Raw genomic sequence first — 27,345 nt, 5'->3', positions numbered from 1 at the left:
GTTATTTTACTCTAGGCAGCACACTTCTGCTTTTGTTCCTTCATCAGGGCGAATTTATTCTTTTGGTCTTGGTGGTAACGGGCAGTTAGGAACTGGTTCAACAAGCAATCGGAAAAGTCCTTTCACTGTAAAAGGAAATTGGTTCCCGTATAATGGACAGTATGTGCCAAATATAGGTAAGTTTTTTCATATCCAACCTTTGTTTTATACCTTTAGATTATTGTTAAAAATTTGATCTTAAATTATGTTGTTCTTCGAAATTTTTCTGTTTGAAGTTAAGGAATTCCAGGATGCATTTGTAAAAATGAGATAACAGAACAAAATAAGAAACAAAATAAAAACAAAACAAAGTAAGAATTTTGCTTATGTATGCGTAGTGTTGTAATATATTGGAAATATTTAGTCGTCATCCATAGTTCCTGCTCATAGTTTTTAAAACCTTTGGAATTTCCTGAGCCATTCATTATAGCAAAGGGAAGCAAGTCTCATAGTTTCCCCTCAATCCTTGGAATTTCCGGAATGACAGTGGGAGCATCTTTTTTCAGATATTTGTTTTTTTCCCTCAGTTCCTGGGCCTACCTGAGCTTGCCTCTGGCTTCTGAATTGTGCTGGGGAGTCTTGTAGGAGTGAACCCTAACCTGTGAGATCTGATGTTATGGTCAAGCAGATAAATTCAGTTGAACTGTGTTTGATACAGAACATTCCTTTTTTGTCTTAGAATTGCTTAGTCTGGGGAAAACTGCCACATATCTAATAAAAGTGTCAGATGTGAAGTCTGCTGCCTAGGCTATTCCTCAGAATTGTTTGCCCATTTATTGGTAACTGGTTGTCTTTGAGATTTTTTTTTTGTCTATTAAGATTTATTCACTGATAAGCATGTTTAATCCTTGACTTTTGAAGAGGGCACCCAAATTTTTGTTATGAATAACCTTGCCCCCCCGCCCTTTTAAAAAAAAATTCCACATCCCAAGTTGGGTATATAATTTCTTTTTTGGGGGGGGGGGTCACAGTGGGATAGACACAGTTACAAAGTTACTAATGATTGGTTTTCACTCAACACCAGTCCCTTCACCAGTGTGCATTCCCCATCACCATTGTCTTCTGTTTCAGGAGAAATCTGCATGCTCTTTTTTTTAAAAAGCTTTTATTCTAACATTGTGACTTCCCAAGTTGTTCCAACGCCAGTCCCACCATCTTCTGCCAATGTCCCCTTTTCCCCACCCTCCACTCCAGTCTGCCCCTTGGTAGTCACAATCAAATTTACTTCATATGTGCGTGTATATATATGTATATATTCATCGAATCAGTTTGTGATAATTGTTATCTCACAGTGTAGTACTGTCGTCCTGTTGTTTAACGATTTGCTTGAGCGGGCACTAGTAACATCTTTATTGTGAGACTTGTTACTGTTTTTGGCATATCGAATACAGCACGGGTAGCTTGCCAGGCTCTGCCGTGTGGGTAGGATACTCTTGGTAGCTTGCCAGGCTCTGAGAGGGACAGAGGAATCGAACCTGCATCAGCCGCATGCAAGACAAATGCCCTACCTGTTGTGCTATCGCTCCAGTACATCTCAGTGATTTTACTAAAATCATTGTCTGAGGATCTACTGTGCTGGCTAGTGCTAGCTGAGCCTTCTGTGTTATTGTTTATGCAACTTTCTGATCGGACTTGCTTCATATTGTTTTTTACAACACAAAGATAAATGAAATTATTAAATCTTTGATCATTAAATGTCAATTTGCGATAATTGTTATCTCTCATACTACTGTTACTAAAGTCATTGGGGATATGCCGTGCTGGTGTGCTAGTTGAGCCTTTTATGTTACTGTTTAGGCTTATTCGTCTTTTATGAAACTTGCTGATCAGATTTGTGTGATCCTACTGGACTGACAATACTATGAAATTTTGAGACATCCTGGCATATGCAGCTGTAGATCTGGAACAATTTGGTGTCTTGGCAGTTTGATGAGGTTTAGTTGTGAAACTGGGCTGTTTCTCATTGGATTGGTGTCAGGTGTGGCTGCAGGCAGCTGTGCCTTCAGGCAGAAGGGAACTGCCCACCCCCCATTCCAAGAAGTCTGAAGAGTAGTCAGCCCAGACAGGGTCTACCTGGGATGACTCAGCGATATCATGCTCTTCTGGAGATATGTCAGTCACTCTTTTCTACTTAAAAACTTAAAACATAATTTTAAAGGCATATAAATATGGTTCACAAGCAAAACAATGAGCTCAGTACTCAGGAGCTATCCCTGACTCTGCTGTGAATTGGGAGACCCTTCACAGTAAAAAGGATGAAACTTCAGGATCTGTAACTTGCAAGGCCTTAAACTCCTGTATTATCTCTCTGGCTCCCTAGCAATACTCTAGATGTTAAGGTATTTTTTCTCTTTTCATTTTGACTAGCAAAAGCAGAGAATGAAAAGGAGAAAGCTTCCCTTACACCTGGAATTGCACACATTTGTGGCTATCAGTGCTTCCACTTTTGGTTTTGACTCTCATACACTTGGTTGTGGTGCACTAGGGATCATGCTTAGTAATGTGGGACAGTACCAGGAATCAAACTTGCAGCATTCTGCCTTTAAGATCTGTTCTTTAACATAGAGCTCCACCTCTAATCCTTAAATTTCTTTATGAAAAAGAACTGGATTTTATCTTACTGCAAGTTTGCTTGTTAAGTTTTCTAATTTTGGACTGGGCTTCAGTTTTATTAATAAATTGTTGCCAGCAAACTGATATCTATCCTCTGGGTTTTGTGTGTGTGTGTGTGTGTGTGTGTGTGTGTGTGTGTGTGTGTGTGTGTCTGTATTGAAACTTTTTTTTTTTTCTTTTTGGGTCACACCCAGCTATGCACTCAGGAATTACTCCTGGTGGTGCTCAGGGGACTATATGGGGTGCTGGGAATCAAACCCGGGTCGGCTGCATGCAAGGCAAACGCCCTACCCACTGTGCTATCGATCCAGCCCCTGTATTGAAACAATTATAGTTTTAAATTCACCAGTATTTTTGCCATTTCTTAAAAGAAGGTTCAAGCTTTTATTTACTTCTGAACTCTGATACACCTTTCATTCCAGTTTTACATGATCTCAAATTTGACATAAAAAGATTAATTATATTTTTATATAATGCCTTATTACAGATTTTTAAAAACACCTTTTTATTGTAAATACAGAAGAAAGACATAAATTTGCCACATTGTGGAATCACTTGTACCCAACGCTTGGTCAGTCTGATCCTCATAGGAATCAGAGCATTCCAAGTTATATCATTGAATTTAAGAATGAGAACTCACTTTTGCATAACTGAAAAACTAATAACATATTGGGTGCTCTGAAAATGTCTTGAATTCTTTCATATTTTATTTTTATTACAGATCTTGAAGAACATTTCTGTGTAAAAAGAATTTTTTCAGGTGGAGATCAAAGCTTTTCACATTACTCTAATCCCCAGGTAATTATAGTCAAACATAAAGCCCAAATAATTTTGAGGAATATTTTAAACTTGTGTTAATGTTCTTTATTATAAAGCAATAGGTTAATTTTTTTCAAGTGTACCAAACACAGTTTGTTTCATTTGATAAGTGTTTAGTAGAAATTTACTTCTAGTGCAAAAACACAAATTAGTGGTTAGTGGTATTACATTATATATAATAGCTCTTCTCTCTGACTAATCTACTTATTTTAAAATTTAGAACTGTGGACCACCAGATGACTTTAGATGTCCTGATCCTTCAAAGCAAATCTGGACTGTGAATGAAGCTCTAATTCAAAAATGGCTGAGCTACCCCTCTGGCAGGGTTCCTGTGGAGATAGCCAAGTAAAAAAACCCACACAATATTTTATTTACACACATACACACACAAAGAAAACCCCATAGGTTTTCATCTTAGTGGTAGAACAACCTATGTTTAAGGATTTTTATCTAAATAAATCATTAAATATCATTCACTATTTTAAATATAGAAATTTAAATTTAAAATTTTTTAACTTGAATACCTAAGGTTTTTATAAGAACATTTTAAAGGTTGTTACTTATATAATTATTAAATAACAATATTTTAAATATAGTTATTTTAGGATTGGGTTAGAAATATTTTCTTCTAACTTCACACTGGTCAGTGTATATTAACTTATACTCCCTGGATAATTAGAATAATACTGCTTACTTGAGTATATTGCTTATAGATTAACTTGTTTAATATGTAGGGGTTTTTGCTGATGACTGTAGTAGTATTTGGAATGAGAAACTATTTGATCAGTTGTTTTTTATAGCTTGTTTTCCCAAACTAAGTTTTCTTTTTCTTGAAAGTTCAAAGATGAGACTTTAAATAGCAGGCATTAGATTTGCCTTGCATGCTACAGACCTGAGAACAATCCCCGGGACCCCATATTTGTCCCCTGAGCACTGCTAGAAGTGATCCCTGAGCACAGAGCCAGGAGTAATCCCTGAGCACTGCTGGGGCTAAAATAAATAAATAAATAAATAAATAAGTTGCCGCTCAGATTAGATCTAACCACTTACACGTGGAATGAAAAGAAAGGTGTATGTACATATAAAGAAAAAATTTTAAGAGCATTTGATTTGTTTGATAAATTGTGTAACTAATATTTGAGAAAACATAAATTGTAGTGCTTTTATCATAAATTTATTGATCTTTAGAGAATTCTGATTTATTCTAATTATATTGAATAGTTTTGCTTTTTTTGTTATAGTAAATATTTTAGTTTTTATGTAAAAGGATGTTAGATTCTCATTTTGTTACTGCGGATTTTTTCTAATTTCTTTTAGTGAAATAGATGGGACGTTTTCTTCCTCTGGTTGCCTAAATGGAAGTTTTTTAGCTGTTAGGTAAGTGGCAGAACTTTGGTATGCTGAGTTTTCCAATTCTTCATATTAAATATATGTTAAATCAGAAATGAAATGATTTTAAATTTTTATTGTTTTTTTCTCTCTTTTTTTTTTAAGCAATGATGATCATTATAGGACAGGGACCAGATTTTCAGGGGTTGATATGAATGCTGCTAGACTTTTATTTCACAAACTTATACAGCCTGATCATCCTCAGATATCTCAGCAGGTTTGTTTTTGAAGCTTTTGTTTTTTTCCAATCTGTTATTTTAATGTACTTTATAGCCTAATTATAGTTTTATACTTTTTCTTAGGTGTGTATTATGTGATTTTAATTATGTGATTTTAAGTATACTAGTGAATTATAGTAAGATTTTACTTAAAGTATATATAAATCTTGCTAGATTGTAGAAGCAGATGTTTTATTAACATTAACATGTTGGTTAAGTATGTAGTTACCAGAGTAGAGAGTTTAAATTAAAAGTCCTTAACACAAGGTATTTTAAATTGCCTTAGGATGATTTTTGGCATTCTCATTATCTCTTTAAGTGCATTAACTGATTCCTTATAAGACATTATCTTCTTTTTTTTCCAAATTACATTTGCTATAGCATCAGTTTTTCTCTCTTTTTTGAAAAGTATATTCATTTTAAATGAAGTAGATTTTACTTTTTGTCAAAATATAGGTGGCAGCTAGTTTGGAAAAGAATCTTATTCCTAAACTGACTAGCTCCTTACCTGATGTTGAAGCACTGAGGTTTTATCTTACTCTACCAGAATGTCCCCTGATGAGTGATTCCAACAATTTCACAACAATAGCAATTCCCTTTGGTACAGCTCTTGTGAATCTAGAAAAGGCACCATTGAAAGTACTTGGTAAGCATATTAATGTTTTTTTTTTCTACTGAAATCTTTTTCTGCTAATTAAATATAAGTTTTTACTTTTTTTGTCATTTGAAATTTTCTACTTATATTATTTTGCATTTCCTAGGGTAAAATAAACCTCTTTTTTCTTCTGTTGCTTTTTTGTAGTATCTGACTAGTTGTTGCAGGAAGGGCATGTTAAATATTAAAACTTTAATTGAATACAACAGCAGAAACAACATTAGAGAAGATGAAACTTTTTCCTCTCACTTGAGTCCCTCTAGAGCGGTCATGCTGTTTGAATAGAGGAGATATAATTTAAGCTGAACAAGCGGGGTATTAAATCCTTCTTAAACTCTATTAACTGTGCTTTGCATTTTCTTTACTTGCTAGTTTCATGATGATTTTATTTTCTCTGCATATAGAGGAGATTCTCCTCATGTGACTGTACAAAGTTCTGTCTATCTGCTCTGATTTTTTCACTTTTGATTTTTCTCACTATAAATTTTCTACTTCTATATTTCTTCTCTAACTCTTGGCCTTTATAGTCACAGATGGTTTAACTACATTTATTCTACTGCTTTTCTTTCTAATTTGTTAGGTGTATTTCTATTCAGATATATAGAAATAATAGAATCAGAATTAAACATTCCAGGCTAAGGATGACCAGAAAAAGCAAACTAGCAACTGGTAGAATTATGGAATTTGAGAGAATCAGAGAGCTATTGAAGTGTGAAGTAGGGACTAAAAAGGGTTTGTGTTCTTGTCATATATTTATTTTCTGCTTCATAGAATTGTTGTATTTAGGTTTACTGGTCTCAGAGAGTAAATGTGGGAAAGGACAGAAGACATTATCCTTTATATTTATTGTACTGATTCTGTATTTGAATTTTAGTAGTATTACGTTTTAAAGGTTCCTAGCAATGTTTTAACTTTGCAGAATTGAAAGTAAATCCTGAAAAGATTCTTACTTAAGAGTATTTGAGCAATATTTTTAAAGTTTTATTTAAATATTAAAAATTTAATTTCAAAAACTTTTTTAGTAGCTGGTTTCCATAATGGTCATACCGGTGAGTTTTTAATTGAAGAAACCAAGATTGTAAATTGAATAGATCTTATGTATTTTTGCTTTTGAGAGTTTTGGAATAGCTTTCTTTAACTTGAGGCTGGGGCAAAGTCTCTAAGCCCTAGAAATGTTACATGAAGTATTGTGTATGTGTATTCCTTGACTTTTCAAAGGACTAAGAGCCACTGCTTTAGAAGCAAAAGTCAGTGTGATTTTGAAAATTGTGATTTTTAAAAATTCATTTTATTTGCATGTTCACCCTTTAATAACAGAAAACTGGTGGTCAGTACTTGAACCTCCTCTATTCCTCAAGATAGTAGAACTTTTTAAGGAAGTTGTGGTACATCTTTTGAAACTCTACAAGATCGGCATTCCCCCTTCTGAAAGAAGAATTTTCAACAGTTTTCTTCATACTGCATTAAAGGTTTTAGAAATATTACATAGGGTATGTCCAATAGTTCCTTTATTTTACCTCTTTCCCATTGCTACTAATAGATTGTTATGCTTATTTTAACATTAATATAATATAGATTTAAAATTGTAAAAAATATAATTATAGAAACTTGGGGGAAATATCTAAATTTTCTTTAAAAGAAATAATTTATACTTTTGAGCTTTGTTCTTATTTGACTTTGTTTGGCCTTGTTTGGACTTGCTATAGTCGGGCAGAACAATAGCATACTAATGAGTTAGAAATCTTATATTTTATTGTGAAGCACCTAATTTGTCAGTGTAAATAATGGTTTTTGTTATTTATCATATGAGAGTACTTCCCAGTTTTGACTATGACCATTTAAAACTTACATTCTTTTTCTATTAAGTACTAATGACTTTAATCAAAATAGAACAATTAATTTGAGACAATTAGTCATTGTTGACTTCACTAGAAATTGGAACCATATATAATTCATTAATATGCCTATTGTTCTTTCCTGCCCTTCTTCCCAGTGTAAGAAATAGTACCTTTTACACACTTGTAGCAGTTCAAAGTTATATGAAGAAGTAGAGTCTCAACTGTTCATTAAAGATGGATTTGAGACATCCCTGACAGCTGGTAGGTATATTTCAGTTGTGCCATTTGGTATCTTGAGATACTATTTTGGGAGACATGACCTAAGGGAGAAGCATGTTATTAGCTACTAGAATAGCTGAAAATCCATATGAATCCATAATCTCAGTTTCCGCTCCTTTTCTGCTTCTTTAGTCTTAGTATCTTAGTATCTAAGATACTTATCTTAGTATGTTGCCTAGTAAATGAAGTAAGTGATAATCAAATAAATGATAGACAAAAGAAGTAGTCTTTTCATGTAATAAAGAATCCTTGTGAATTGTTTATTTTTTTTTAATTCTTTTTCCTAGGCATTTTCCCAACTACTTCTTGATCTTGAAGTTTTCTTTTCTATTTGTTATCTCTAACGATAACAAAGGCATTTTCCCAACTACTTCTTGATCTTGAAGTTTTCTTTTCTATTTGTTATCTCTAACAATCTTAGAAAACCAAGTCATTTCTCTCCTCATTGTAATGGAAGAAATAAAATAGCTCTTTCTTTCTTGAGGAAATAGTTCTGAAAGTTAGCCTTTCAGAACACGATTTGCTGTAGCATTTTATGATTAACCGAACTCTTCAGTAACTATTAATAAAAATCCTCTAATGGAAAGATAGCCCAAAGGGTTGGGCTACTTCATATGTGGGAGCCTTTGGTTTAATCCCAGAGCTGCATTGCCCCTTGAGCAAATTCATAAACCAAGCAAACAAAGATGCTTTAATTTGATGACAGGTATTTCTCCTCTTCTGTATACTGCAGGTGTAAGAGTCAAGGAATTAATTAGACTTTTTTTTCTCTTCTCTGTACCTACTGAGCAGTCTATACCCAATTCCTAAAGTTACTCAGTACTCTCCTTTCCTTCCTTGTCTGCTTCTATCACTTCTTTTTCCCTTCTTTTAGTTGATTTGCCATAAGTGAATGGGAAGATTGGAATAAATTGAGTTTACGTTTACACATTTAATCTCATTTTTTAACAGGCAGAACGTTAGCAAGTAACTTCCCAGCTCAAAGCCTTTATGAGAAAGAATCTATGGAATTCTGTCTCCAGAAATCTTTTTGCTAGGCCCATGCTAAGTATGCTAGTTTTTTGTAACGTAAAGAAAAGAATAAATAATCTAGCATTTATTGCTTTTTGGTGGCTACAGTTAGATCTATCCTTATACATAAATTCATGTGATTCCTTTACATATTATTCGTTTAACTTTTTTTAACTGCATAAATTATATTTTGTCCCCCATATAGTCTGGAAATGAAATGAAAATGAATCTCAGTGTCAAAGGTCATAAATTAAGTAGCAAAATTGAAATACAAATTTACTTCCCAGAATCTGCTCTTTCTATATGCTTGTACAGCAGCAGATACTGTAGGGGTTTTCACGGTATCACTGTTATCCCATTATTCTTCGATTTGCTCAAGCAGGCACCAGTAACGTCTCCATTGTGAGACTTGTTACTGTTTTTGGCATATTGAATACTCCAGTAGCTTGCTGGGCTCTCCGAAAGGGACAGAGAAATCGAACCCGGGTTGGCCTCGTGCAAGGCAAACACCCTACCCGCTGTGCTATCACTCCAGTCCAATGCTTCCACAATTGTTATATCATCTTATTTTTAAAGCCATTTGCTACTTCCTCTCTGTGAATTTGAATAAGTCTTTTATCTCATGCAAATGAAGAATTAGCCATGAAATAGGATTAAAACACTGTCCTCAAACTGCTGATGTATTTCAGATTATACCTTAATAAGGCTGTGGATTCATTATCGCACCACCACTTGGTTAGGAACTGTGCTTTTGACTTGATTTATTGATTTATAAGGAGTGTAAATTCTGTTTATTAAAGCAGGATGGTAATGGTATGAAGTTCTCTTTTTCTTTTGTTCTGTTTTTATTTTGGGGCCACACCCGGCAGTGCTCAAAGGTTACTCCTGGTGGTGCTTGGGGGACCATATGGCATACAGGGGGATGGAACCTGGGTCAGCCACTGTACTATCATTCTGGTCCCAATAATGGTATCAATTTTTTAAGCATCTGTTACTGGGAGTCCTTAGGGCAGTTGGTTATTTTTTTTCTACTTTGGAGAAAGATTTTCGTTGTTCTAATCTGCCATAAATTCATGTATGTACATATTAATTCAGGCATGATCCATTTTCGATTTAGTGAAATGCAATTACTTACCAGATGTTTGGGATTTTTGTTTTTTTCAATGACTTTTAGGTCTTAAGCTGTATATTTCACTTTTCTTTACTCCCTGGTCAGAAATAGGGAAATTTTCTCAAATAATTCCCTTTGTGACCTAATCCTGGAGCAAGATTAGAAACTAGAGAATTGGATTCTGGTTCCTAATCATTTTAGGGCTTATGGATGATTTGCTCCTCCCTTATGTCATGTCCTTTGGAAAGATTTTGGATTAAAAACCATTTTTAGTGCTATAAATGGCATCATTTCAGTACCTGCTGTCAGGAATGGATATATTGTCAGGATTTGTTGGCTAGTAGTTTCTGAGTTTCTGTAGTATCCTATAGAGATAGTGATAGGACAGAAAGGACACTTGCTAACCTAACTAGCCTCATTGCTACATGTTACACTAATCTTCTGAATTGCAGTGAATTACAAACTTTTTTTGGCAAGGAATCCTTGAATAAACACAACAAATGAGATAACATTAACTTATAATAACCTCTGAACTAAGATTTTTTAAGCAGATTACTAAACTGTGATTAAAATGTGAATTTAGGGTTATGACCAAGTGCGTTTATTTTTTACATTTTAGGCATTAATATTAAATGTGTAGGTTTTAGCTTCTACCATGTGGTTTTATTTGTTTTCATTTTACAGATATTTACTGAGTGCCTACTATGTGCTTATCAATGTATTTTAAAGCCTAAGTGTAGTCAGTGATAAGGAAAAGTGTTTTCTAACCTTGTTAAGATTATAAATGTAGAATAGTTGTATACATACAAATAAAGAAGCATTTGTGATGGTAGCATGGTAAGTTCTTAAGATTAGAGAAATTATGAGGGTATTATGAAAACAAATAACGTGATGACATGTAAGTCAGAAGGATTCAAGAAGGCTGCCTGAAGAAACTGTCTTCCCCACAAATGTATTTTTATGTGTTTTTAAAAATCTTATATATATCAATCTGTATGCTTGTCTGTTGAACTGATACTGTTTGGTGGCTAGTCTCTCTATTGAAAGCAATGTTAACTGATTTTTTTCTTTAGTTATTAAATCATTGCAGCTGATTTAGCTCTAGTTCCCTTCAAGGTTTAGTTGGAAACTTGTCTGTTTCTGAGTGAAACCTGTTTTGTGAAATTTTATTTTTTAGTCTAATAGTCTCTTCGCAAAGACTTGACACAGTTGCCATTGGTAAAGGAATTACAATTTCCCTCTTATTAAAAAAATTATTGAATCATGGTGAATCACAAAGTTATTCATGATGTTTCAGGCATACAATGTTCCAACACCAGTTCCTTCTCCAGTGTCCACTTCCCTTCACAAATTTCTCCATTTCCCTCCCATACCCACCCACCACCCCGTACAATTTACCTTTTAAAATCTTAAATATTTTCCAGAACATAGCTCTCAGTGGTAGAGTGCTTGCCCCGAGTTTGATTCCTGGCATGCACCACCCCTGACCTCCACTACACCACTCCCCTTCCCCCCCAAAGTATTTAAGGTGGCAAAAAGAGGGTACCATAGGGCATGCACGAGTCATTTACTACAAGTCTCTAACTTTTAGAATTCAATAAGTATGATGTTTATAAATATAAATTCTAGAGAGGGAAAATTCTGTAAGAATTTAATGTGTAACACTTTTAGTAGAAAGTTTAAAAACTTGAACAAAAGTCTATAGACTTTTTCTATAATGTGATGTATAATAATATTAAATGTTTTGTAAGCCATGTGGATTCTTTTTTTTAAACTGTTCAACTCTCATCTTGTAGCTGTGGATGGTGTATATAAATGGTGACCTTGACTGTTTCCTAATAAAAGTTTATTTACTAAAATAGTCTATGGACAGAATTTGGCCCACAGGCTCAACGATAAGTTTTTCAATTTCTGCATACAATTTTAAGTATCTTTATTTTCTCTGAAAGCAAGGAATGTTAGTTTTCTCTGCTTAGTTTCTCCAAATACTTACCTTGAGCAGAAATTTAGGGGCCAGGGTGATAGTACTGTGGGAGGTTGCTTGCATTCACACAGCTGACCTGCTGCAGTCGTGGCCCTGTCAGGAGTGTGCCCTAAGCATTACCAGGTGTGACTCCTAAACAAACAAAAACAAAACCTGAGGGAAAAAACTCTTGTCTGATTAGCGCCTAATTAGATATAAGGACTGGTGTATTTATACTTTTGCTAGATCATGGCATTTCCCCCACACACACACACAACCACTCCCCCCCCCAAGAAATTTTTGTATGACCCCACATGCAGGTATATAAATTATATATATATAAATTTTAAAAATTACTGATATTAAGTTATCATGGGGTCATGATTCACAGTTTAAGAAGCTAGGTGTTCAATGATTCATTTTATTCCTTTTCAAATAGTGCTTATGTGTTTTTTTTTTATTATGAACAGCTTTTGTTATTCTATGTAGAAGCTTAGTTGTTTTTTTGTTTTTGTTTTTGTTTTTTTTTTTTGTTTTTTTTTTTTTTGCTTTTTGGGTCACACCCGGCGATGCACAGGAGTTACTCCTGGCTCTGCACTCAGGAATCACCCCTGGCGGTGCTCAGGGGACCATATGGGATGCTGGGATTCGAACCCAGGTCGGCCGCGTGCAAGGCAAACGCCCTACCCGCTGTGCTATCACTCCAGCCCCAGAAGCTTAGTTTTATTTTGTTTGTATGTTTTGCCAACTGTGTGTGTGTAGTATCCTGGATAGGATCCTATACAGAGATCATATCCTGGTATCATGCAGGTAAAGCATACACTTTATGACTGAGCCACGTATCTGGCCCTTTCTTTGTTTCTTTTGATGGTTTAATTTCTTCTAAATATGCATGTCTCTTAAATACCTGCTTGACCCATTTTCTTTACTCTTCCTACTTCTTACCAGCAGCCACAGCCTTTGTAGTTGTTTCCTCAGGAAAATAATTCTCAATATGTCTTTGAGGCAAACCTTTCTTTCTCTTGAGTCTAAAGGATAGTATTTCAACTTAAAAAAAAAATTTTTTTAGGGGCACTGGAAATATAGCACGGCAGGTAAGGCACTTGCTTTGCAGGCAGCTTACCTAGATCCGATCCCCAGCACCACAATCGGCCCCCTGAGCATTCATTGGTGTGGCCCATCTTACCTCACCCCCCCAGTTTAGGGGTGTTTATGTATGTAGTACTTTATTTTCCTTTTTTAAAAAGGTTATTCAGGCTGTTCAAGCTTGAAATGTTGAACTAGTTTTTGACTTTTTTTTTTATATTTACTTCTGCGTTTGTTATTACCTAGTTACCTTGAATATTTGTTATTCTGGTTCATTTTCTTGTAGCTTCTACTCCCCCCCCCCACCCCACCCCTGGATGCCACAGGCTGATGAAAATTTTGGCCACACTGTGCAGTATTTAGGGGTAATCCTGGCTTTGTGCTCCAGAGTGACCCCTGGTGGTGCTGGGGAACACAGAGATGTCCATAGCCACGTGCAGGACAGTACCTTGCTCCTGTACTGTCTGACTCTGTGCTCATTTGTTTTAAACTCTATTTCACTTTTCTAACAGAATCATTTTCATGAGAAGTATCATTCTGGGATACCAAAGGTAAGACAGAAGGTAGGGCACTTGCCTAGCACAAAGCTGATTCCAGGTTCGATCCCCAGCATCTCATATCTCTTGAGCACCACCAGGAGTAATTCCTGAGTGCAAAGCCAGGAGTAATCCCTGAGCATCCTCAGGTGTGACCCAAAAACTCACAAAAAGGTGGTGGGGGGAGTATCACTCTTTTTTTGTATCATTTATTGTCCCAAAATTATTTCCCTGTGTATCCTTCGTTTCTTATCATAAGAATGCTATGCAACAGAATGCACTGAGATCTAGTATCCAAAAAGGCATTTTTTTTTCTCATTCAGCACTGTTTTCTGGTTTGAAGAGATGTTGCACATCATTTGTTAATTTTTTTCCTAAGGATTTGTTTCTGGATTAGAGAGATAGTACAAGGGTTAAGGTGCTTGCCTTGCATCCGGCAACAGTCTTGTATATGGTTCTGTCAGGTACAACCAGGAGTAGCTCCTGAGTGCCACCAGATTTGGTCCCAACAGCCCTCCCCAAATAATAATAATTATTTGCTTCTGATGGTTTCATAGATAATTTTTTAAATTTATTTTCTAATTATTGCTATTACAGAGAAATTTTGTAGGGTTTGTGTATTCACTTTGTCCTCCATGATCCTGGTAAATTATTAATTCTAATAATTCTTATGGATTCATTTGGATTTTTCTATATACAATCATGTTATTGCTTAATTTCATTGCCTAGGACTCAGTGTTGATTATAAATGGCTAAAGTGGACATTCTTCCATGTTCATTGCCGCTCTGTTCACAATAGCCACAATATGGAAAAAACCAGAGTGCCCGAAAACAGATGATTGGCTAAAGAAACTCTGGTATATTTACACAATGGAATACTACGTAGCTGTCAGAAAACATGAAGTCATGAAATTTGCATATAAGTGGATCAACATGGAAAGTATCATGCTGAGTGAAATGAGTCAGAAAGAAAGAGACAGACATAGAAAGATCGCACTCATATGTGGAATATAAAGTAGCTGAGAGGTACAAGCTTACAATGTTGTGATTCCTGGCAGACATTTCACTAGACTTAGTTACTAAAATACAGAAATCCAAAACTATGCTGCTGCTAGTGCGGCCTCCGGACCTCATATCTCTTCATTCTCAGCAATGGAAAACAAATTACCAAATGCTTTCTTTTCAGCAGATCGACTTTAGGGGGGAGAAACTCCAAATCAATAATAGTGAATTTTTTTTTATTGAAATATTGAATGTAATCAAAGTAAAGTGAAAGTAAAGTGAAATTTACCAGTTACACATGCGGGGTGGGGGGCTGGGGAGGTGGGGGGAAGGGGGGAGGTATATTATGTTTCTTGGTGGTGGAATATGTGCACTGGTGAAGGGACGGGTGTTTGAGCATTGTATAACTGAGACTTAAACCTGAAAGCTTTGTAACTTTCCACATGGTGAACTAATAAAATAAAAAAAAAAAAACTAAATTATATGAACTTGCAATTAAATGAATTCTCTTAAAAAAAAATAAAGTGGACATTCTTACCTAGTTCTTAATTGGGGGTGAGGGAATCAATATTAGTATAATGGTAAATGTAAGATTCCAGTTTTAATTTAAAAATTTTTTGCTTTATCTATTTGAAGAAATTCTTGTGTATTCTGGTTAGCTGCATGTTATGAAGGGGTGTTAATGTTTATTAAATGTAAGATAAGTTGACTAAGGTGAACAGATTTTTTTTTCAAATACTGTGAAATTGTTGATATTTAAACATTGCATTGCTGGGATAAATTCTTGAACATTTTAATTCTTTATACATACTGTTAGATTTAATTTGCCAATATTTTGTTGAAGATTTTATGTCTGTATTCATGAGCTGTAATTTTTGTTTCTTCTATTTCTTGTCAGTTTTTAGTATCATGGGGTTATTCTGGCTTTTTAAAGTGGGCCCAGGAATGACTTCTCTTTCTTTTCTGAGTTTAAGATAGATATTATTTTTCCATATGGTAACTAACCATCTTATGATGGAATGAAACGAAGCCATCTTGGTTCAGGGTTATCTTTTGGGAAATATTTTATTATTTAAAAGAGAAATACTGTGCAACTAAGGTTTTTTTTTTCATTTTGCTTTCTTGTCAACTATGTAAAATAATGTGTGTGATAATATTCCTTCTTTTATTCCCAGTAATGGTAATTTTTGTCTCTTTCTCCTGGTCAGTATAGATAGGGTCATATCAGTTTTGTGGGTTTTTTTGGTTTTTTTTGGCTTTTTGGGTCACACCCAGCAATGCTCAGGGGTTACTCCTGGCTCTGCACTCAGGAATTACCCCTGGTAGTGCTCAGGGGACCATATGGGATGCTGGGAATAGAACCCGGGTCGGCCGCATGCAAAGCAAATGCCCTCCCCGCTGTGCTAGCACTCCAGCCCCCAGGGTCATATCAGTTTTATTGGTCTTCTACAACCAATAAAATTTGCCTCATTGATTTTCCTCTTTTTTTTTCTCTTTCAATTTCTGCCCTTTATTTCCTTTGCTCTGATTTTTTTCTTCACTTCATCATCTTTTCTTAGGTTTTTAAGATCATTGAATTTTTTTTACTTTGTTTTTCACTATGATAGTTAATGTTCTATATTTCTGTGTTCTGCTTTAACAGTTTCTGCTTTTGATAGAAAAAGTTGCTCTTCTATCTACAACATTGAAATGTCTCTGATTACTGTAAAAATCTGTAGACTTTTTGTCTTATGCCTTATTCAGCTTATTTGCCTTTTGATCTGATTCATCATTTTGATTGTATATAAAATATTGGGGAATGAAGTAAATTTCAACTATTATACACGTGCCTTAGATTTTTCTTCACTGAATGGATGCCTCAAATTCTTCTAATGTTGCCATATGCTTAGGGTGGAGTTAAAATATCAAAGAATTCTTCTCAATGTTTGTACTTCACTTTGCATGCTTGCATGCCTGCTCCATAGAAAAAGGTTTTTGTCTTCAGTTGATCCTCCTTCAAGGTAAACAGGTGGTGGAGGTTGTTTCAAGATTGGTAGAAGAGGACCAGAGAGATGGCCCAAAGGGCTTTGTGGATGCTTTGTATGTAGGAGCCCCAACTGGATTTGGTTCCTAGCACCACATCATTTCCAACCAAAAAAAAAAGAAGAGGGATAGTGTTTTTTGCAGTCGTATTACCTCAGTCTTCAGTAGATCATGTATGCCTATAGCTCAGATATGGGACTTAGTTGTGGTGTTGTGCCTTTTTTTCCTTCCAGCAAGCAGTAGTGGGGGCTTGTTAATAAGATTCTGGTTGAGGACTGTTCTTGTCCTTCCTTCCAGGAACTAAGAATTTGTTTTTCCTTCAGTTAAAAAAAAAAAAAAAAGATGGGGTGGTGGGGGAAAGGGGGCATAGAATTTACTTCCCTATCCTAAGTGATTTAAGCATTTGCTCAGTTAATACAAAAGAAGGATCTGGCTCACATAGCAGTCCTTGTTCCTTTCTCATAGTGACAACCAATTCTTGCGTCATAAAGAAGCTCTTGATCTTCTGCTCAGTTTCATCATCATAGGCTGTGAAGGTTTGGAAAAAGGAAAATGAATGAGTGCAGACTATCAGGGGCATCCAGGGGTTTTATACCATCCATCGAGTTATCTCATAGCCTGAAGAAATTTCTGACAATTTTAAGTGATCCTTCTCTGATCCTTCTCATATAATATCACTATTTTTCATAGTGGTATTTTCTTCTTACTCTGCCACAAAACTCTTAAGGAGACCATTTCTGGCATCCTGTTTATCTTTGGAAGTACAATCTGTTCTTGAAATTCAGGCTACTTGGTTATCTTGTGCTTTAGGTCTTTAATTATTTCAAGAAAAGTTATGGGTAATTTAAAGGTGTTTGTTAATGTTCTAGAATTTTACAGATATCTTTCTGTTGCTGACTTTTAATTTTATTCTTAAGTATGATGAGATAGCATAGTTTATATACTTTAGATTCTTCTGTATGTATTTATTAAGATTTGTTTAATGGTCCACATATGACTTTCTTTTCTAAATATCCCATATATAATTTCTGGATAGAATGTTTTATGATAGCTCAAATTGGTTGAAAATGTTTAAATATAGCATGCATGTGCTGCCCAAGCCCATGTGTTGCCTATGTATGGCTTAGCACATGTAGCGGCAGAGCACATATGTTGCCCACATCTCCCCTCTTGAGATGTGTGCTTTCATATTTTTTGTATCTAATGCTGGGATGTGTGTAGGGGCTCTCTCCGCCTTTGAAGAAGCTCACGTTCTCTCTTGAGTGTGTTATCCTCTCTCACTTTCTTTCCCTCCTTCCCCTTCTGAAAACCCTCCAAATAAAATCAGTTTTACTTCGAAAAAGATGTTTTAATATAAACTCATTTTTATCTTTTTTGTTTGTTTGTTTTTTGGGGGGGTCACCTGGTGATGCACAGGGGTTACTCCTGGCTCATGCACTCAGGAATCTCTCCTGGCAGTGCTCAGGGGACCTTATGGGATGCTGGGATTCGAACCCTCGTTGGCCACGTGCAAGACAAGGCAAACACCCTACCCGCTGTGCTATTGCTCCAGCCCCCATTTTTATCTTTTTGAATAATAGTTATAAAGACTGGGCTGGAGCGATAGCATAGCGGGTAGGGTGTTTGCCTTGCATGCAGCCGACCTGGGTTTAATTCCTCCGTCCCTCTCAGAGAGCCAGGCAAGCTATCAAGAGCTTATCTTGCCTGCATGGCAGAGCCTGGCAAGCTACCCATGCATATTTGATATGCCAAAAACAGTAACAACAAGTCTCACAATGGAGACATTACTGGTGCTCACTTGAGCAAATGAATGAACAACATGGTGACAGTGCTACAGTTACAGACTAGTGTGCTAAAATTTCCAACTATGATGGTGGTATAATTCTATCAATCAGAAACATATAGCCTTCTGATAGGATGAGGGGATTTTGGAAATTTTTGTTTGTTTTTAATTTTGGGGTCACACTTAGCAATGCTCAGGGGTTACTCCTGCACTCAGGAATCATTCCTCGCAGTGTTGGGGAACCATATGAAATGCCAGGGATTGAACACGATTTGGGTGTGTACAAGACCTATCCTTTATCTAGCCATGTTTTCTTTTTCATGTTTTAGCCATCCTTTATCTAGCCATGTTTTAAGCCTCTAGTATAACTTGCTCTTCTATCACTTGTATTTTTTGTTAGCTGGAATTTTGCTCAGGTACTGATTAAGTTCAGATTAAACAATTTTAGGGTTTTTTTTTTTTTGCATCATACATAATATATATGCACCTTTTACATTTTATATCAGCAGGAACTTAATAACTGGATTGTTCTAAGATTAATTGCTATTTTGATTACTTGGCTGAGGTGATAAGGTGATGCTCTCTACTGTAAAGCTTTGTTTATAATGTACTAAGAAAATAGTTCAAAGGACTCAAGCACATGCTTTGTATATGGTAGCCCCTGGTTGGATCCCCAGTATCACCAGGAATGATTCCCAAGCACTATGGGGTGTGGCTCAAAAATTGGGAGTGGGGATGATTTGCTTTTTAAACCTTTGTCATAACTATTTCTAGCATGGTAATTAATTTTTTAATATCTTGCCAAAGTGTCAGCTCTTAGTTTAGCTATATATCAGTACATGGTGACATTCAACAAACACTACTATTATTTACTATTGTCATTCAGCCATTATAGCTTCTGGTTTATATATATATATATATATATATATATATGTTTTAATGGTACTCATTTCATGCTGTATGGTGGTTATGTAAATACTTCTTTATTGGATTATGAGGTACTGAGTGCAGATATCATATTTTATAAATATGTGTGTTTACCATAGCACTTTATTAGCATTTTGCATGTAGTCGGCACTCAGTAAATTATTTTTAATTGGAAGAGAAAATCACTAAGAAATCAAACCATTTTTTACTTAACTGTTTCTCAATCTCTGTCAGAATTTGTTAATTAACATTAATTGCACTTTTTTGTAGGTAAATGAAAGAACGGGACAAATTATACAGTATGATAAATTTTATATACATGAAGTACAAGAGTTGATAGACATAAGGAATGATTATATCAACTGGGTCCAACAACAGGCTTATGGAATGGTAGGTTTCTTATTGTGTTATTTTGCTTTTATGTAATTTTCTCTAATACAGAAGAAACACCACAGTTTTCCCCAGAGCTAATTTTTGAGATAAATAACACAACAAAGGAGTAGCTACATCATTTGTAAGTAAATGTTTCTTACACCAAAAAAAAAAAAAAAAAAAACCCAAAGGGAGATATTAAACTTTTCTAAAGAAGAATGGAGATCTCTCGTGAATTTTAACTCTCACCTACTTCCTATGAGGCTGTCTCTTCTTTTCTAATATTGAGATTACTGGAACTGAAAAATGTATAACTCTTGTGGTGATCTCATTGTGGCTATCAGAAGAGACCCCAGGATCTTCAATTCTATTTTTCGTTTCCCTCCATTTCTGTATGTGAATTTTGTGTTAGATTTCTGGCAAGCATCCACATGCGTACATACTCCTTTCCACATGACTAAGTCTGTGATAACAAGATACTTTATCTCCCATTAAAATAAAGTAGCATGGGGCCAGAGAGATAGTACAGTGGATAGGGTGCTTGCCTTGCACTTGGCCTACCTGGGTTCAATCTCCGGCATTCCATTTGGTCCCCTAAGCAGAGTTAGGAGTAATCCTGACTATCATGAGTGTGGCTCCCAAATATGAAAGGATTGGCATTCTCTTAAAACATCTGAATTAGGCAAACATAGTTTTAATGTAATATAACTTGGCTAGCAACTCAGTATTAAGTTTAATACTTTGATTTGCCAACCACTGTAATATAAAGTGAGACCAAGCCTTCTGTTCTCAAAATAGGTAATTAATATCAGCAGTTGAAGAAGGGTCCTTAACATTTCGTTTCTTGCCAGGCACCTGATGCAAGTTTCTCATACCTCTAATAATGCCTGAAATATCTAGTAGGCACCAAGAAAGTAAACTTTGAATGTATTTAGAATAGTCTCACCTTCTAGGAATCAGGTTATATTGCTTCCCTAGGTATTTGGTTCCAGTTTGGATGAGATTTATTTCCCCAGAATTACTAATTCAAGTCTATAACCATCTTAGAGATTTAAGTCAACTCACATGTTTATCTAATAATTTATTAAGTAATAAAGAATCTTTTGTATAATGGGCATTTAGTTTTTGGAAATATAGTGAGATCCTGTTCTCATGGAACTTAATGATGTATGGGCAAGATTACCAGTAATCAAATAATGCAAAAAATATTAGAGTATAAGACTGGATGTTTTTTTGCAGTTGGGTGCTCAGAAACCTTACCTAATGAAATATATGTGAACTGCGATCTAAGTGGAAAGCCTTATAAGTGCAGAGCAGAGAGAATTTTAGGAACATAAACATTTATAAAAGACCTTAAGTGAAAATATATTTGAAGGATTAAAGAGGCCAGAATAGCTAATAATATAGGCATGGGAATTCTGGGAAGAATCCAAGAAAAGGGCAGATGGCAAATCATGAAGGTTTAGTAAAATTAGAACAGGAACTTGGATTCTATCTGGATTCTATCTGAAGTGTTATGGTAAAATATTGGAGGATACTTAGTAGGGGAGAATACATTGTGGTTTATGTTTTATTTATTTAGGTTCTGGGACTGAATCCAGGTCCTCATATATGTGAGCAATGTACTCTACTACTGAACTGTATCATAATTTTAAGCAGTTGTTTTGTCAGATACTTAGTAGTGGAAGGAATGGAGTAAAAGTAAAAAAGGGAAGCTAGTAAGAAAACTCTTTGAATAGATTAGGGGGAAAAAAACAATGAATTTGACTAGAATAGCAAGTCAAAAAGGGAAATGTATTTGGAATAAGAGCATAGGCTTGAGCGAGTAGTTTGGATTGCTTTATTTATTATTGTTGGTAATCCGGTAATGCAAGTCTTGGATGAAATATACTTAAAGAAATTTGAAGGGAAGGGAGTAGTTAAACTGGATTCAAGACACAATACTTTTTGTTTGTTTGTTTGTTTGTTGTGTGGGGAGGGTGGTGGTTGCTGCTTCCAAAGCGGTACTCAGGGGACCCAGGGATGACTTTTGGTGATACTTAGCCAACCATCCCAAAGTGAAGGCCAAATAATGCCATGCTGCTGAGGCCGTGTGGTGCCAGAGATCACCAGAGGCCTCCTGAGCCATATAGGTTGTTGCTGAAGGGAGTGAGGGAAGGTGGTGCCTGGAATTGAACCTGTGTCAAGTGTATGTAAGACTGTGCCCTGGCTCCTGTATTACCCCCTCAACCCGATACATGGTTTTAAGAAAGAAAATACTTGACCTTGGAAATGTTTTTTCCTTCCATATTTAAATCTCTCTCCTAGGCAAAAAGGCTTTTCCAGGACATTTGGGTTTTTTGTCTTGTTTTTTGTTTTTCCTTTTTGGTGGGGGAGGGTCACACCTGGCGATGCTCAGGGGTTACTCCTGGCTCTACAAAGAGAAATTACTCCTGGCTGTGCTTGAGGGACCATATGGGATGCCTGGGGGATTGAACCTAGGTCATCTGCATACAAGGCAGACACCCTCTCTACTGTACTATCGCTCTGGCCCAAAGTCCAGACACTTGTAATAGCAGAAGAATATAGCTTGTTTCTTGAGGTCTGTAATTTTCATCAAGACTTGTTAATTGAAATAAAGTAATTTTAAATATCCTTTGGGGCACAGCAGGGAGGGTGTTTGCCTTGCACGCGGCCGACCCAGGTTCAGTTCCCAGCATCCCATATGGTCCCGTGAGCACTGCCAGGAATAATTCTTGAGTGCAAAGCCAGGAATAACCCCTGGTGTGCATCACCAGGTATGACCCAAAAAGGAAGGAAAGAAAGAATAAATAAATAAGTAAATGAATGAATGAATAAATAAATAAATAAATGTCCTTTTTAAAGTAAAATAATTTCTTAAGCCCAGTGTTCGTTTTCATGTATTTATTATTATTTGAATACATACAAGCATTAGTTCAGAAATTCTTGGTCCTTGACTTAAAAAAAAAAAAAAAACATGCTGGGAAGATTATTCAAATTTTCAGAACTCATTAAGTCCCAAGGTCTATCCCCTGGTCACTATCATTTGTACCCCTGGAAGCCTCTAGCTGTTGTGTCAAAGCAGCATCCCATCAATTGTCCATACATTGAACCATCTGGCCCCTGTTACCCAACGATTGCCAGGAGTAGAACCTGAACAATGTAACAAAGTGCATTGCTTGGGAGACCCAGAAAAACCAGAAAAATAATTCCTAAAGCCATAACAAATTTATTGGGGCTGGAGTGATAGTACAATGAGTCGGGCATTTCCCTTACACACAACTGTCCTGGGTTCAGTTACTGGCACCTTGTGGTCTCTCAACACCATCAGAAATAATTCCTGAATACAGTGCCAGGTGTAACCGCTGAGCATTGTTGGTGTGGCTCAAAACAAACCAAAAACCATAACAAATTGATGAATTACTTATAAACAATTTTGCAATTTTTAAAATTTAATAATAATAAATTTTAGAGGGCCATTGGACTGGAGTGATAGTATGGTGGGTAGGGCATTTGCCTTGCATGCAGTTGACCCAGGTTTGATTCCTCCGTCCCTCTCAGGGAACCCGGCAAGCTACCGAGAATATCCTGTCCGAACAGCAGAGCCTGGCAGGCTACCCATGGCGTATTCGATATGCCAAAAACAGTAACAAGTCTCATAATGGAGACGTTACTGGTGCTGGCTCAAGCAAATCGATGAACAATGGGGCGATAGTGCTACAGTGCGACAACAGATCTTTATATTCTAATTATCAAGAATCTCAGATAAATGTAGTATAAACCACATGGGTTCAAACTCCCCCATATTATTTACTTGATGTCATTAAGGAAATGGGCTGGAGTGATAGCATAGTGGGTAGGGCATTTGCCTTGCACACGGCCAACCTAGGTTCGATTCCTCCGTCCCTCTTGGGGACCTCGGCAAGCTACCAAGAGTAATCTGCCCCTCACGGCAGATCCTGGCAAGCTACCCATGGTATTGCTATTAATTATTATTACTGGGTATTATTAATTATTACTGGGTGTTTTAACATGGACTTTAATTTGACAGTGTCCTATATTTTGAGGTTTCTGAAATCTATTCTGCCCTTCACTACAAGGAAACTTTTGTTTTCAGACTGAGATGTCATATTCATTTGGCCCTTATTAAGCTTATTTATGTATATGAAGTCCTACACATAGAGATCCTATTTAGTACCAGTTTAATTAAAGTCATAATCACTGTAATACTTAGAGATTTGCATCGGTACTGTAATTATAAATTATTTGTCTTTAGATTTTTTTTTCTGTTTGTTTTGGGGTCATACCCAGTGGTATTCAGGACTTACTCCTGGCAGGGTTTGGGATATCGCTCCGGCTCTATCAGTTTTTAAATTATTGACATAAAATTGAGCATTCTTGGGAAAGAGAGGTAGTATAGAGGTAAAGCACTTGCTTTGCATGTTGCTGATCTCGGTCCAACCTGTGGCACCACATACAGCTTCCCAGGATCACCAGCCTTGTTTCCTGAGTTTAGAGCTGAAACACAGCCAAAGGTTGTCCCAAAATTCATAGACTAAATAAATAAACACATAGTTTTCTCCAGCCATCATAGACTCTTAGGAATATACCCAGGATATCTCTATCAGCCCAATTTAAAAAATATCATCTGAGTTACATCCTGCTGTGAACTGAATCTGATGTTGTTTGACATCTGAATTTATATGCAGTACATAGATCAGGAACTTCATGTATTCAGAGCAAGAGAAAGGCCAGTGTAATAACATCTTCGAGATAGTAATAATGTATAGTGCAAAAAAGCTATTGTTTGAATGTTTTGTTATCCAGTCTCCTATTGGAATAGGTTTAATGATACCAAATTGAGTTTACTTAGGAATTATTTTATTGCTGCTTTTTTCTGATACAAGGCAGTAAGAGAAAAACACCTTCTTCTTTCTGGACATTTTTTGGTTTAGTTTCTCCAATTCTGTATGTGGTTGTTATACTTGAGAATTTCCATCTAAATACTGTGCTCTATACAGCCACACATCTTTTCTTTCTCTCCACTCATATGGTGATATGATTAGGTGCTTGTGCCAATGGAAGAGTGTTCTTATTTAATTTGCAAAATAGATTTAAGATTACATCATATGAATCAACCCCCAAATCCATGATTTAGGTTTTAATCTACTTCTGGGAATAGAAGGCTTGCAATATGCTTTGAAGAGCTTGTATTAAAAAAACTTGGTCTCACAAGAGCTTTTTGTGTTACTTTCAAAATACTTTCATATTAAAAAAATTTTGAAGACCATGTTTTCTGATACTCTTGGGAGAGAAGGGGCCTCCCTGTTTGCAGTTCTTGGCCTGTCTGGCTGGTGCTTTCAGGATGTAGCCAAGGCTGCCATGTTACTCAGTTGCTGTGTGCTCAGGCTTAGCTGGCCTCCCGGGGTGCAGGGCCTCTGATGCAGAGCCTCCCGATAGGCACCTGCCAATGCTGCGGGCGAGTCAGCCCCATGGAAGACACATTCCTTAACTAAGTTCTGCGTTATCCCACCTGCCCTTTCATGATGCCGTTTTATTAAATAGAATTTATACTTGCATTACTGAATTTCAGTACTGAATTAAACATTATTTTGCTTTGCTTACTTAAAGAACCTATCATGATAAATTATTTAATCCCAAGCACCGCATCGTCCCCTGAGCATTGACTGGAGTGACCTTCATGCACTGCCATTTGTATTCCCCAAACCCTTAATTAACTAAGTATATCCTGAGGCTGGAGAGACAGTATAGCTGGGAAGATGCTTGCCTTATATGCAACTGGCCTGGTTTCTATCATGGCACCACATATTGTCCCCCAAGGCTCACAAGAGTGATCCCTGAACTCACAGTCAGGAGTAAACCCTGAACATTGCTGAGTATATACCATTATTGAACCAAAATTATGACCTTAACATTGGTGGTGGGAAAAACACACTGGTGAAGGGACGGGTGTTGAAACATTATGTGACTGAAGTCCAACCATGAACAACTTTGTAAATGTGTATATTACTGTGATTCAATACAAATTTATTTATTTATTTATTTTTCATTTTGGGTCACACCTGGCGATGGCTGATGCCCTCAGGAATTACTCCTGGCACTGCTCGGGGGACCATATGGGATACTGGGAATTGAACTTGGGTCGGCTGCGTGCAAGGCAAACGACCGCTGTGCTATTGCTCCAGCCCCTCGATACAAATTAAAAATACATGTAACCTTAATATAATTTTTTTGCTAAAAGCTTAAAATGACCTTGGTACAATATAAAATTATTAAAAATATTTCTAAATATCAGTGAAGTCTGATTTGTACCATGAAACTCTGACTTTTGAACTTTTTCATGCCTTTCTCACTTCAGCTTCTAGGGCATTGAGTATGTAAAATTAGGCATGACCTAGTTCTAGGGCCCTCAGTCTGAAAACAGTCAAAGATACTAGAATATGTGGATTTGGAGCCAATAGTAGGCATTGAAGAATATGTTAACTTTTTAGTAGTGGACTTTTAATTAACATTACATGTTTTATTTAATATTTTCCCAGTACCCTAATACCACTGGGAGGTGTTCAAGGCTTAATGCTGTCTCTACTCAGGGATCAGTCCTGGTTGGGGCATGGCAGACCATTTGGGATGCCAGTTTGACTGTGTGCAAAACAAATACCCTACCCTCTGCACTACCACTCTACCCTTTCCCACTTTTAATTTAACTTAAAATTTTCCTTAGAGGGCCAGAGCGATAGCACAGCGGGTAGGGCATTTGCCTTGCACGCGGCCGACCAGGGTTCGATCCCCAGCATCCCATATGGTCCCCCAAGCACCGCCAGGAGTAATTCCTGAGTGCAAAGCCAGGAGTAACCCCTGAGCATCGCTGGGTGTGACCCAAAAAGCAAAAAAAAAAAAAAAAATTTCCTTAGAAATGGTTTTTTGGGTTTTTTTTTTAAAAAACTCTTTTTGTTTGTTTGGGAACACAAATGGTGGTATTCAGGACTTATTCAGGCTCTTCACTCTTACTCCTGGTATTATTCTGGCAGAGATCAGGAGACTGTCTGGGATGCAGAGAACCAAATCCATGTTGCCATGTGAAGGCAAGCTCACTACTCTACTGTGCTATCTCACAGGCCACTCTTCGGAAATATTTTTAATTAGATTGCAGCTAATATAACAACTTTCAACTCCAGTGTAGCCCACAAGAATTTATTCTTGCTTTTTATAAAAGCAACTATATATTTTTCAAATGTTTGAGCTTTTTTGCGTGTTTGGAGTTGGTGATTGAACCTTGGGACTCATATATGCAAAGCAAATGCTTTACCTCTGAGTAATATCAAGGCTCTAAATGTTTGAGCTTTTGCCTAAAATTATTAACCTTTAAATTGAAATGCCTAATAATAATCATAATCTGATTTTCCCTGTAATGCCTCTTCGAATTAAAAATATTTTTTGCTTCATATCTAGTATCTTTTTCCCTCAGGTTTTTCACATGTCCATAATTTTTCATATTTTGGGGGTGGCTGGAGCCATAGTACAGCAGATTGGGCATTTGCCTTGCATGCAGTCAATCCGGATTCAGTTGGCATCCTATGTTGTCCCCTAAGCCCACCAGGAGTGATTCCTGAACGCAGAGTCAGGAGTAACCTCTGAGCATTGCTGATTTGGCCCCCCAAACA

The 27,345-nt window shown here is 36.4% G+C and overlaps 1 protein-coding gene across 6 annotated transcripts in view; it reads left to right on the top strand.

The window, feature by feature from the left end:
• Positions 1 to 27,345, top strand: part of HERC4 (HECT and RLD domain containing E3 ubiquitin protein ligase 4) — a 103,128-nt gene that overhangs the window by 46,308 nt on the left and 29,475 nt on the right. For 5 of the 6 annotated variants that reach the window (XM_055140961.1, XM_055140958.1, XM_055140959.1 and 2 more), the window contains 8 exons: positions 16 to 176; positions 3,374 to 3,450; positions 3,692 to 3,816; positions 4,789 to 4,848; positions 4,966 to 5,077; positions 5,535 to 5,724; positions 7,051 to 7,223; positions 19,562 to 19,681. In XM_055140961.1, the coding sequence (XP_054996936.1) occupies positions 16 to 176; positions 3,374 to 3,450; positions 3,692 to 3,816; positions 4,789 to 4,848; positions 4,966 to 5,077; positions 5,535 to 5,724; positions 7,051 to 7,223; positions 19,562 to 19,681 (1,018 nt within the window). Of the gene's footprint in view, positions 1 to 15; positions 177 to 3,373; positions 3,451 to 3,691; positions 3,817 to 4,788; positions 4,849 to 4,965; positions 5,078 to 5,534; positions 5,725 to 7,050; positions 7,224 to 19,561; positions 19,682 to 27,345 lie in introns of those variants that run through there. The other variant, XR_008630365.1, reaches the window with a different exon arrangement.

This window comes from Sorex araneus, chromosome 5, assembly GCF_027595985.1.
Source record: "Sorex araneus isolate mSorAra2 chromosome 5, mSorAra2.pri, whole genome shotgun sequence".
In the NCBI taxonomy this organism is placed as follows: Eukaryota; Metazoa; Chordata; class Mammalia; order Eulipotyphla; family Soricidae; genus Sorex; species Sorex araneus.
This window is presented reverse-complemented; position numbering and strand designations above follow the sequence as displayed.